Source organism: Macrosteles quadrilineatus, unplaced genomic scaffold, assembly GCF_028750875.1.
Source record: "Macrosteles quadrilineatus isolate MER2022 unplaced genomic scaffold, UCM_ALF_1.0 Scaffold_30__1_contigs__length_1495292, whole genome shotgun sequence".
Classification (NCBI taxonomy): Eukaryota; Metazoa; Arthropoda; class Insecta; order Hemiptera; family Cicadellidae; genus Macrosteles; species Macrosteles quadrilineatus.
Genome location: NW_026542623.1, coordinates 380,538 through 394,780, shown reverse-complemented (window position 1 = coordinate 394,780; position 14,243 = coordinate 380,538). Strand labels below are relative to the sequence as shown.

The following is a 14,243-nucleotide window of genomic DNA, read 5'->3' as shown; positions in this document are numbered from 1 at the left end:
TAAACATCAAAACACTATGTATATTGGCCAAATTGGCCAGAACCTTTGACTATTGATGCAACTAGACATTCCATCTTCATTTCAAAGTTCACAGTTTGTTTTACAAAATCGTGTATTGGTTTGAGCCACTGTCAGATTGTGCTGATCTAAATTACTAATTTCTGTCGAATAGGAGTTGTAATACCTTGGAAAAGTTGCTAAACTGTAAGACCAAAACAGGGTAAACAAAAAAAATATTGGTAGTTTTTTTCCGTTCACGCCTGTACTCTTAATCAAAAAATAAAAAAACTCAAGTTTTTCTATAATTTTAAATTTATTTATTTTTTAATATGTAATAGTTGAAAATGCCATCTGCAAGACACTAAAGAATTTATATTTAAATTATTTTACTACGGTTGAACGCCGAGGGACATCCAAACTGGGGGGAACTTGACTGGGAAATTTCAACAGGATCTTGAGGGTGTTTTCATGGGAGCTTTTGGAGTTCGGAAAGGGGTTGTTTTTTCCACAACTGTTCTTGTCTGGTTGAGATTTTTCGTTCTTAAAGCTCTTTGACACTCACATCTTGTTGAGTTGTGCACCATGTATTTAGATTTTTCAATATGCTCCGTTTTGTGGAGTGCTTGTGGCTGGCATTCGGTTTATCCTTGGAGTAGGTGTAGTGAGGTAGGCTCTAACTCCCACTGTGTTCTCTTCTTTTCGTACCAAAGTTGTTGACTTGGGCGATGATAAAACAGCAGTTTCAATCCTCCTTGCTTTAGTTTGGTTCTGAGTTACAGAAGTCACCGCAGCTCGTCGCTTTACTCCCCCATGGTTTGATGTCCGACTCGAGTTTTCATTAAGTTGTCAGCATTATTTGCTGCTTTTCATAGAAGTCTCTCAGTCTGTTTCGAGCTCTCTCTTTCAAGCTCCTTCATCTCAATTGTAAGCTCCAGAGGCTCACCACAGTACAAAAAGTAACTATTACATAAAAAATAAAAAACTTTACAATTTTACTATTTTTTCAAAAATTAGAATTTTTCATTTTTTGTTTAAACTTAAGAGTTGTTACACATGCGCGACCGGAAGATAACGACCGATAGTTTTAATATTTTACCCTGTTTTGGTCGTACATTTTAGCATAGACAAAAAGAATTAAATAAAGAGCTTAAAATAGGTTCTGACGCACCCCACTGGCAGCGCTGTGTAGTTACGTAGCGCGAAGGCTGTAACTACATGGCGCTCCCAGTGGTGTGCGCCAGAACCTATGGTAACCGCAGCACGGCTGACGGTCTATATTTAATTATTTTTGTCTATGATTTTAACAACATTTCCAAGGTATTACAACAACAACAAAATTTCATTTTTTTCAGCCCACCCTAACAACTATACATACATTATTATGTTATTTTTTAATAAAAATAATTTGCAACAGCTGGTATATATAGATGGGATGTCTTCTTACGTATCCAATAGTCAATGCCAGCTGTTATAAGTACAAGGGGGTTGGTATAACCCATGGGTCAAATGGTTATAAATTTCATGAAGTTTTCTGGAAAAAAAATTATGATCAAAATCCTTAATTTAATTTCTTTCAACAATTTTCAAGACTTAAATCAGCATAATCTATTACTGGCTCAATTCAACTATGTTCATCAAGATAAAAAAAAAACCATTGGCAATCTTATTATGGTAATGGAATGTTGGTTGTATTAATAGTCAAAGATTATATATTTTCATAGACAAAAAGAATGAAATATAGACTGACAGCCGTGCTGCGGTTACCATAGGTTCTGGCATACACCGCTTTGAGCGCCATGTAGTTACAGCTTACGCGCTACATAACTACTCGGCGCTCCCAGCGGTGTGCGCCAGTACCTGGTAACCGCAGCACAGCTGTCAGTCTATATTTAATTTTTTTTGTCCATGATATTATGTACTAGCTTTTGTACCCTTACTTTGCAAAGGGATGAGAACACAAAATAGAAACATTTTGATCTTTATAACATTTTTATATATTATGTATTTGCGTTTACTTTTACTTTAAATAGTGCTAATTAATATAGCCTACCATTTGTCCCATTGTTAAAATCTAAAGCCTGTTTTGATGTTTGTTTAGTTTCGATTACATTTTAGTCTGCTGATAATGGCTAAATGTTTATTTCTAGTTTTACAATAAATTTTACAGTAAGCAATGTTCTCTTTGGTTGCTAAAGTGGAAGACAAGCATTTTTATATTTGCTTACAATATATTTAAAGTTGGTTAAATAGGTAGGCTTCAATATTGTAAACAATCAAATTTCCTTTATGCTAATTGCAAAGAAACACATCTAATTGTCTTCAGCCAATCCGTTAGGTCATAAGGATTATAAATATAATGTTAGCTATGGTATTTCCCCACATCCTAGTAGAAGCAGTAGGAACCAGTTCCTTTAATTTGTTTTATAACTTATTTAACTTAATAAAACTATACAAGATTAATTTAATGTATATAATAATTTATATTAAATTATTCCTATTGTAAATATGTTTTGTCCAATATACGTTTTCTATTTTCCAAATTGTTGAAAATTTATTGATTACACCTTTCAGAAACCTAGGTTAATTTTTTTTTAGTTTTCATATGTGTACAGTTATGATTTTGATAAAAAAAAAATTGTTACATACTTCTCATTACTGGCAGTACTAAAGAAAAAGTTGAAACTCGATAACAAGCCACCCTTGATGAGAAAATTCCCTTGAATTTATTTGACCCCTACTCACATATTGCAATCCTTGATAAGAAATCAATCTTGATAACAAATCTTATTTAATAATTCCCAAGAGAGTCTTGTTATGGAGGTTCTACTGTAGGTACCAACATATCATATAATCAAATCAAATTATCTTTATTCACTTTAATACATTTTATATACATGAAAAGTGTCAAAGCATATAAAAAAAAATAATCATACAATTTAGTTTTGAATATCAGTAATGAAATTACCCGAAGTTTTAAGATTTATATCATCAGCACATGTACTTACTTAGCATATAATACTGCATTTAATCTATCTATCTATCTATCTATACTATTATAAAGAAGAGGTGGTGTCTGTGTGTGTGTGTGTTTGTATGAGCTAATCTCAAAAACTACTGAACCTATTGGGCTCAAATTGCACACACATGAAGCTACAGTTCCGAGGATACATATAGAACTATTCCCGCTTCAATATTGTCCTAGGGCTATGCCCCGTGGGCTTTCAAAAATCGGAGGTGAGAGATTTCAAAGTAAATTTTGATTGATGGTATCCATGACAACAAAGAACAAACCTACAAAGTTTAAAAATGTAAACAAGCAGTACTAACTGTCAAATTAATTTTGATTTCACAATTCCATACAGCTGGTTCAAACATTCATTTAAATACTGCATGAATGTTAGAACAGAGAGGGTAAGGATCATATTTAAAATAATTATGTCACTATCCTGAATGTAAACATTATTTAACATTACTTAAATGGAGCTGTCAAACCATACGCTAATGTCACTTTATACTTACATGCCAACCCCGTACGAAGGACGGGTACTCTGCTAGTTTGGTAATAAACAAAAGAAAAATTAATGAGGAAATAAATATTTACCTAGATAATGATGAAATGATTCAAGTTGAAAATACTAAATTCCTTGGCCTTATCATCATATAGACACCTAAGTTGGGAGCTACAGTGGATAATGTCTTGAAGAAAATTAACTCTGGTATCTATGCCATGAAAAGATTGTATTCTATCTGCAATACAAATGTACTAAAAAGTGCTTATTTTGCCAATGTCCAGTCCTATGATTCTTACAGTGGCGGATCTAGAACAGTCACAAGAGGGGGGGGGGAGGCAAACCAGGGAATCTGGGGTACCCGCCCAAAAAATTGGTGTAAGATCTTTGTCTACGGAAGAACATCCGCTCAAAATTTGACAAAGATACTAATAGGACAAAAAGGGCACTAAGGGTCATATTTAATTTTTAAAGCAATGAATCCGTCCAAACTTACTTTACTGAATTAACAATCTTAACTATTTGCAGATTATATATATTTTAGAATGCGTAATGTTAGTAAAAAATAATATATAAATAGTTTTATTACAAACAAAGATATCCACAGTTATAATACGAATAATAAAAATAAAGTTGTATTACCAAATTATAAATTGTTTTAGAGAAAAACTTCATAGAATGGTATAAGTTTCTTAAATCACATAAGAAGCATGCAGGATTATAGAGGTTTCAAGGTGAAATTGACAGAATTTTGTTTACAAAGGGCAATTTATTATTTCGATGAATCTTTCAACTTAAAGCAAATATATATCTTGAAATTCAGTGTTCCTGCACAAATGTAATATTCTTATTGTACAGCAGTGTATTTACAGATATGAATAAAAATAATTTGTTTTGATATCAAAACTTGGTCAAAATTGCAAATATGTCTTATTATCTTATTAGAACAGTGTTTGGTTATCAATCGGAAGAAAATTTAGAAATATAATAAGTTTTGTACTCTTAGCTAAGGATTTTGAGTGACAGTGAATGGCACAAATTAAACACTTAAATTTGGAGCTACAGTAGAAAATTTAACGTGTCAATAATTTTTCTGACAACTTTCATAAACTTCATCTAATATGGAAATTAATGACACAAATATTGAATGTACAGTAACTTCATTTGCAGGTTTGTTATTTAGCATTGTAAAACTGTATCAATATTTACCACAGTAAATTGAAGAAAGTATTAACAAATTAACAGTGACAAAGAAAAATATCCTATTAATTTTTCTTGAGCTGCAAATGAGCTTAATAACTGTGGTTTTAGTTACATTTTAAAACCACTTAAAATTTGCTTGTTACCAATGGTGTAGTGTGGGACAGGAACACGTGGGAAAGGCGATCCCACTCAGCTTTTTCCAAAGAACCTGCTGGTAAACAACCCGTATTTTCCCACGGCTATGGTCTATGGTAAACGTGGTTTAAGTTACTAGCTTCTATAGTATGCTATCCTCGGCCCCAACAATCACACCTTCAAATCCTTGTAATTGTAGGACTCTGTTGTAAAGTCCTTTATTAAGCCAGATTAACAAATATTATGCATTGTCCAAGTCTTAACTCATAAAATTACATTTATTATGACATTTATTATTTACTAAATACATATATATACAGGGTTAGTAAAAAGGAAGGAGGACCCCCTGTTAATTTTTAACGGCCCATATTAGAAAACTAAACTCGACACACCTTTATGGCATGTTATGAAGTACTTTTTTGGCCCAACCACCACTTGGTATACATCCCCAAAATGGAGGTTTTGGGGGAAACTTAAAAATTTCAAATAGTAAGACCCATTGGGCGACCCCTTGTTTTGAAGGTCAAATAAAAAAAAAAAAAAAAAAAAAAAAAAAAAAAACCAACAGCGTAAACTAGAGGGCTCTATCTTAATCCAGCAAAAAATGGTAGCTGATTGAAATCTTTAGAATTTGCCATTTTATATTCAATTGGCTGCCATATTTTACTGTGTTAAGATATAGACTTCTAGTGTGCATTGTTATATTCTTTTATCACGACCTTCAAAATGAGGGGTCACTCGATGGGGCTTAACTTTTGGGAACCAAGTAGCAATTAAGCTCAAGAAGTACTTCATATCATGTCATAAATGTGTGTAGAGTTTAGTTTTCCTAGTGTGAGCTCGATGGGTCTTACTATTTGAAATATTTGAGTTTCCCCCAAAATCCCCCATTTTGGGGATGTACACCAAGTGGCGCTTATGCCCAAAAAGTACTTCATAACATGCCATAAAGGTGTGCCGTGTTTAGTAAAAACATTGAAGTGGAAGTTTTTCTGAAAGAAAGTGGTTGAGTGTCGTAAATAGTAATAGTAAATAAAAATGGTAAATAAACTAAAACAGTAAAAATAGTAATTGTTCTAGATTGAGTTCTTTCAATAAGCAGACAATGGGGTTTCTGGTAAGGGGATAAAATCATGCATTTTTATTATTCAATGTGAAATGTTACCATGGAAAATTATTAGATATACCAAAGGAGCAACTTTAATACTTTCAGTAGATAAGGCAGTAACGTAAAGCTCTCACAACAAATCCTGGGGCTTCAATTGCTTGTTTTTTTCTATGAATATATTTAATATAAGAAAAGAAATGTTCACTATATAGAATCTAGATTGAGATTTGGGATTTGGAAGCGTTTTTACTCTCAACCAGTCACACTCCAGCATAGAGTTTTTTTTTCTGTTTTAATTTGTTCAATGAGTTTTTTCATATCAATAATAGGAAAATATTAGGAGGAGGAGGAAGTATATTTAATCTTTTACAACATGTCATACATTTAATTTTATTAAACCGTTATACTCTTGTGGCATATTTATTATTCAACGTCCATTCCATTCTTCATATTCAATGCTTAATGTATTGCCAATGGAGCGTTTATCGAAATGGCCATGGCAATTGCTTGTGTTCCGTTGTGTTCTGTTTCTATTTTGTTTCTTTTTTGTTTGTGTTGTTATTATGATGGGATCTGGGATAGATAAAACATAACATAACCTATAAGTTCGACGGTGATGTTTGTTGTGGTAGGCCTAAATGGTGTTAAACTTTTAAACTGGATGTAGAAATTACACGAATTAGATAGGCTATATTTATTTGTTAATTAGTTAAAGACTCTTTTAGTTTTTATTAATCCAAAATCATGGCACTGACTCAAGATATGGATATGGCGATATTAGCTAGATCATTAAAATTGTTGCATTCACCAGAAGAAGATTCTGCTGAGCAATTGAGAATAATTTTAGAAGATACCATTAAATGTAAATATGGAAACAGAAAACCGATTAATTTATCAGTTCTAGGTCTTAATAAAAAGACTGTTACTGTAAGTAAATATCAGTTATTGGTACAATGTAGACAGTTTCTTAGATGTTATAATGTTAAGCCTAACATTACCATATTGCTACTGATCTTTGCAAGTCATAATGCATTACAACACAAAGAGGACATCAACATTTTATTTTAAACAACTTGTTGCAATTGACAATAATAATGTTATGAATTAAGTAATAGCACCAGCCTACCCTTGAAGAAACCTAATGAATAAGAAATAAGTAGCCTATCTTATGTTTAGTTTATGATTGAGTTTCACTGTCATAACATTTCTATTCTTTTATATTATTTTTTGAACAACTTACACTTCAAGTAAGTTTACAGTAACACCTATTTATTTGGCTATGGTTGAAAGGAGGGTACTGCAAAGAAATGTGAGTATTCCCTACAACAGACGTAAGTTTACAGTAAGTTGAAGTATGTTTAAAATACCGGTACACAGGTTTATGTGGCTGGATAAAGAAGAGTACCGGTACTAAATGTGTGAGTATTTCTTACTACAGACGTAAGTTTACAGTACAACATATAACTAAAATCATTATTAGTTTACATCTTACTAACGTCTTTGTTCTACCACTTTCAGGTAGATGAGGTTAGAGGAAAGAGAATCAAGTTAGAAGAAGGCTCTGGTGTTTCCCCTATATACAGAGAAGATTTGGAAGAGTCTCAGACTTCAGGCTCTGATAGTGATGACGGAGTTGCTCTTGAAATCCTTGACGATGATCTTTCTTGTGTTGTTTGCCAGTAAGTTGATTGATTTGCCAATTAGGATAGGCCTATAAGTTAATAATTTTTGTGTTATTTAAATGTAGGCTATATTTTCAGAAAAATGTATTTTCACTCAGCATTTTTAGCGAATTTCCCTATAGGGAAGTAGCTATTACCGTAGGTGGCACGGTAAGACTTAGACCCGGGACCGATTTACTTTTAGCGAATTTCCCTATAGGGAAGTAGCTATTACCGTAGGTCTCATGGTAAGACTTAGGCCCGGGACCGATTTACTTTTTCATTTTGATGTCCCCAGAGGCCAAAAACACCACTCGTTCAAATTTTTATATATGTATATATATATATATATATATATATATATATATGTGTCCGTGAACACGATAACTTGAGTAATTTTTATCCAATTTTGATGAAATTTGGTTTGAAGGTGTAAGGCGGGATAAACTTGAATGAGTTCGCGATCCAGCATGATCGGACCATGGGAACAGGGTTTTATGGGGGGTTTTATGGGGTAAAAATTGGTTTTTCACACTTTTGACCCTCAAAACACAAAATTTCCCAATTTTTCTCTAAACCTTCTTAAAGAGCTTAAAAAAACAAACAATTCAGTATATCAAAGTGTTTTTGTACGGTTATTGGTTACGGAGAAAACTAAAAAAATGGTAAATTTAAAATTCCCATGTTATTCTTATGGAGAATATTGTAAAATGTTGTAGTTTGCTTGTTTATGGATATCTTTTGATCAAACTTGGCAAATATATTCATTTTATACTAAGCAATAATTATTTTACTTAAAACACACACTTTATTAGTTTCCTTGTAGCAGCAAACCTAGGTACTCGTTAAACCTAATGTTATTTAAATAGATCAATTGAAAATCAATTCAGCCAAATGGAAATTCGCTTAGGCGTCAGGTTTGCTGCGGCGGGGGTATTTCATTTTGATGTCCCCAGAGGCCAAAAACACCATTTGTTCAAATTTTTATATATGTATACGTCCGTGAACGCGATAACTTGAGTAATTTTTGTCCGATTTTGATGAAATTTGGTTTAAAGGTCTAAAGCGAGATAAACTTGAATGAGTTCGCGAACCAGCATGATCGGACCATGGGAACGGGGCTTTACGGGGGTTTTATGGGGTAAAAATTGGTTTTTCTCACTTTTGACCCTCAAAACACAAAATTTCCCTATTTCTCTTTAGACCTTTTTAAAGAGCTTAAAAAAACAAATAATTTAGTATTTAAAAGTATTTTTGTTCGATTATTGGTAACGGAGAAAATTAAAAAAATTTTAAATTTAAAATTCCCATGTTATTCTTATGGAGAATATTGTAAAATGTTGCAGTTTGCTTGTTTATGGATATATTTTGATCAAACTTGGCAAATTTATTTATTTTATACTAAGCTATCAATATCTTACTAATTAAATACACACATTATTAGTTTCCTTGTAGCAGCAAACCTAGGTACTCGTTAAACCTAATGTTATTTAAATATATTTAATTGAAAATCAATTCAGACAAATGGAAATTCGCTTAGTCGGCAGGTTTGCTCCGGCGGGGGTATTTAAGTTATTGTTGAAGTAGGCCTATAACTTTTTTATTTTAGGTAAAATGGACTTTTCCTACACTAAGTGTTTTGACTATCCTACTTTTGAAAAACTAAGGGAACTCCCCTTGTTTTCAAATGACCTGAATAATTATGTTTATGGCCTACCCTAACCCTATCCAACATAACCTTCCTAATTTTTTTCACACATTGACCATATCAATTGACTTGATTACATTGCCTAAAAACAATAGACAACAATATTTTTAAAAAAATCCAAAACTAAAACATCTGTAGGCCTACTTATTAAGCGGCCCACACACTAGCGCGCATGTGCCTTGCGGGGCTCGTGGTGAGGTGACTGCGAGCGGCTCGAGGCACATGTGCGATCCAATTGGTAACCACACACTAAAGACACATGCGCGCGCACCACCGTCTTTGACGATTCAAATAGTGGGCTATAACAGCAAATTCAACATATATTATATGTTATATGGAAATCATTCTAATAAACCCCTTTGTATCGCCCCCATGTAATTTTTACCTACTATTTGTTTTTCATTTTGGATTTTTTTTAACAAGGATTTTTTTTTTTAAGTTGCAAGCAAAGTCACTAAAGAATCAAATTTGCCTTCAAAAAATACATTAGACGTGATTATACTTCAATTGATTGGGGGAGTTATTAGTTGTATGTACTGTATTATGGTTTTTGTGTTTACAATAAACTTGTGGGCCTAAAAAAGTGAGAAATAAGGTATGAAAGAATATGAGGGTTGTATTATTTAATATAAGGGTATAAGGGTCGTATTTAGAGTACCTATTAGGGTTATAGACTTAGATTTAATTAGTTTAAATAGTTCTAATTAATTGGTTCACATCGATATGAAGCTCTCAAAGAGTTGATTTCAGTCTCCACAAACGTATCGCCACTTTCAGGAAACACCCCCTTGCATTTTGTTATTAATAACTCCTTAATTTCTTTTCTCATTTATTTGTTTGAAAAGTTTACATTTTTCACGTCCCAATAACACGTTTGTGATCTATAAAGCTCTATAAACTCAGACCAAAACTTTCTTATGTCATTACAGGACATCTTAACCGCACAACAAAAAAGTTCATAACCTAAAAACAAGGACAAATCAAATACAACACGTGGGGCAGTTACTGTTACACTGTGCCACGCAGGCGCAGACCTTGTATTTCCCGATTTACAGTATATGCAGCTATGGTTAGTACTGCTAGCTTGCGAACATGTGCCTCGATTTCCCACAGACTGGCGCACATCATAACAAGCTCGCGCTCTTGTGACGATGCTCGAAGGTCCGGCGGCAGGCACCAGGCACCTCGCATGCGCGTCGCGAGCATGGGCACATTTACCCACACATTGAGGCGCATGTGCGTAGAGCTGTTCGCGCGTCACATGTGCGCGCACAAGCGCCCCAGTGTGTGGGCCGCTTTAGTCTGAAGCCTCCAACCTAGTCTGGAAATAACCACAACACACTCACGGCACCACCACTCAAATACGCCGTACATTTACCAAACTGCGTAGGAAAAACATTAGGTGGGTAGTTTAGATTAAATAATAGTGTATTTTGGTAAATGTAATTATTAAGGTCATCTGGAAACAGGATATTCTTTATCTGGTTGATATTCATGTTACCAGAAATAAAAGGCCACAAGAATTTATACCTAGTTCCCCTGAAGGGGGGATAAAAACAGTTAGCTATGACCAGTAGGTTGAATAAAAGCGCAGGAAACACCTAAAATTACCTAACCCAACCACAAATGTTCACAACAAGTTTTTTTTTTCTGTCCGCATTGTCAGTTGCAATGCCCATCAGTCTCCTGCTCTGAGAGCTCGTAGCCTACCAGATCACTGACTCGTGAGTAGATGCCAGGATTAACTTACTCTGGTAACAATCAGTAATGTGGTAGTATATAACTTATTTTAACCCTGAACAAAATTGTACATTCCCAATGCTGTAAGAATCTTGATTTAAAGGTTGTTGCAATTTTCCCCATAAGCTATGGTCTTCGGTCACCCACTATTATTATGGTTTTAATATATTGCTCATTATACTAGTAGGATGTTCAATTGTAATATCAAGCTAATTAGAGAAAGCATTTAGTTTGCTGGTACAGTTTATTTCCATTAAAGCGAGTGTTGGTTACAGCGAGATGGCCGTGGGTGCCAACAACAACCTGGTGGAATGTGTTGAGTGCCATTCTCTCTACCACCAGGAGTGCCACAAACCTGCCATCACTCAAGATGTCAACGATCCTAGGTTTGTCTGGTATTGTGCAACCTGCACCAAGACTATGAACAAAGTGGTAAGCCATTTGTTTGTATTAATGACTAATGTTGGTTAGTAAGATATGCTAAAATATCACATTGGAAGTAGTGGCGTAAATAACACCCCCGCTATGCAGTCCCGGCTGGCGCCGAGGTTCGACTATCACTGCTCACCTCAATTGTGGAAAAAGGTGATACGTTATTTCCGTGACCGTGGGACATGTTGATGATAGGTATCTTCAAGAGCAAAGAAGATATTTGGAAGATTTGGTCACAATCGCGTAATAAATATTATGTCGTTTCCGTGGCCGCTGGAGACGAACGGAACATAATGTTTACAAGACCAAAGAGAAGAAGATGTCCAAGGTTTTGGGACTATTAAGGAAAAAGGTGTTGTTTTCCGTGATTGCGAGAGACGAGCTTCCATGACCGTGGGAGACGATGATCTACATGAACGCAGGATATATTCAGGATTTGGCTGAGATCACGGAAAACAATAACAATGTTTCCATGACAATAAACAAATGTCGGTGAGAGATTTTGGATTTTGCCCCAATCACCGGTTTCAAACGGCTTTTGCCGAGATAAACGAATAAAAAATAAGTGGTGACATTTTGGTGGGGAGTGGGGCACCATCTACATGTACTGCGGGTGGTTCCTCTCGATGTAGGTACTCTTACACCACTGATTGGAAGGCATTATTGAATTTCTCAATAAGTTTAAGGTCACTTAAACAAGTTTGTAGAACTTATCATGAAACATTATTGATTATTGTTTGATACAAAATATCACTCACATCGGTAGACTGAAGAAACTGTTTTGGACTTGCAGATCCATTGTCAAATTTACCACTAGGCTACGGAGCCACAAACAAGAGCAGGTCGCAGTGTTTTGTAAACAAAAACATTTTTTAGAATAAAAATTGGATTTTTAATTTTATATGATTAATAATATGCCGTGATCGCGGGGAACTTTCACCTAAGGGACAAGGGCTGCTCGGGTTGGTTTGGTCTAGGGCAGTGAGTACCTTTAATCCGGCACTGTGCATATGCCAGATAAATTTTCAAAGGTTTGCAGCTTTTGATAAATTATTTACATTTGTTAGAAAAGAAAACTTGAGTTATTTTTTGACAGTTCCCTCATAAACAGATTAAAACATCTACGGACATAACTAAAAACTATTGTTATCTCCGTCTCATAAATACCCTATTGCAAAAATGTCACAAAGGCATAATTATTAATCCTCATAGTTTTATGCCATTAAGATCTAATAGCCTTATTCAATATAATTCCAGGCTAGCAGTTCAAAAGGATCACCCAGCAGTGTTAGTCAGTCTGGAAAACCACCTAAAGCGAGCAGCAAAAGTTCTTCTTCTTCCTCCTCTTCTAGTAAATCTTTCAATGGTAAGATTCATGACAAACAAAATTCAATAATGTTTGAAATCTCAAAGTTGAATTAGATAAATATAAAAACAACTTACAGTACAATTTCTAAGAGAAATATATTCAGTGACTTTTAAATCTAACACTTTGATGTTAACAATTTTTATTTCCACCATCGGAAAATTAGGTAGACATAAGCATCTAGTTTAAGCTACAAGAACTTATTCGTGATTCAAAAACAATTAAATGAAAATAATACAAGTAGGCCTACTACTCATGTTTTTTGTTTGTACAAGAATATTGTAAAAAATGGTTCTTGATGTATAGTGATTCCCCATCGTCATAGACCTTTACAGTTTTTAGGAGGAATATAAAAAAATATTTATATTAATATTTCAACAGATATCAAAGTTCATATCCATTTATTCAATCTTAAGTTTTAGTTTTACTTAGTAGAATATGAAACAAACGTCAATAATTCATATGTTTAAACTAATAGAAAATATAAATGTGCAAAGGACATTTGCTTAAAAATCCCAAATATAAAAAGATAATCCTTTATGACCCACTTAAACCAACATAAAAGTACATTTTTTCTAATTATAATAATTTAAAAATATTTTCTACCTATTTTAGGTCTAGTAAGGTTTTGTATTAATTTTACCTTTGGTTTCCTTAGCATTCGCCAGTTCCAGCTCTGCAAAGTCTTCTTCTGGTTCCTACTCAAGCAAAAGTGGAAGTAGCAGTAGCCACCAAAGCAGCGGCAAATCCAGTACTAAGGTCACAATTCCTGTACCTAAGATTAATACTATCACAGCAGACAAACGGCTTCAGATAATGAAGAAAAACGCAGCAAAAAAACAAGAAAAGAGAAAACTACCCAAATAGGTCATACAAATTTTGGGCTAGCCATATTTTATGAAACTAGAACCATAACCAAGCAAACTACAACAGTTTACTTATTCTCCATGAGAATAACGTGGGAATTTTAAAGTTACAGTTTTGAACTTTTCTCTGTGACTATTTAGTGTACTACAACGCTTCAATATTTGAGATTTATTGCAAAGATTATGTTTTAAAGGTCAAAAATGGGAACACCCATTTTACCCTGTTCTCATAGTCCGATCATGCTGGTTGCTTGAACATAGGTTTCCACGTTTGTACCAAATTTAATCTAAATCGGGTGATTTTTACTAGAGTTATCATGGTAAACAATCACATATTTATATAATAATGTGTGTGTGTATCAACTTGAGCAGATTGTGTTTTTGGCCTTAATGGGGACCTCAAAACAAAAAAATTTAAGTTTATATACTGTACAAAAAACATTTTTCCTACCACTCCATGGAAATGATCACATTACCATACCTGTAAATAGTACGCAAAATTGCTCATTGCCTCT

The 14,243-nt window shown here is 34.0% G+C and overlaps 1 protein-coding gene across 1 annotated transcript; it reads left to right on the top strand.

Moving 5' to 3' along the window:
* The first annotated feature begins 6,675 nt into the window (after positions 1-6,675).
* LOC129005660 (integrator complex subunit 12-like) lies at positions 6,676-14,029 on the top strand. The gene is made up of 5 exons (XM_054434619.1): positions 6,676-6,882; positions 7,474-7,634; positions 11,340-11,496; positions 12,754-12,862; positions 13,521-14,029. Exons 1-5 carry the CDS (start codon positions 6,700-6,702, stop codon positions 13,727-13,729), a joined length of 819 nt encoding a protein of 272 aa, XP_054290594.1. The 5' UTR covers positions 6,676-6,699; the 3' UTR covers positions 13,730-14,029.
* Positions 14,030-14,243: the final 214 nt, after the last annotated feature.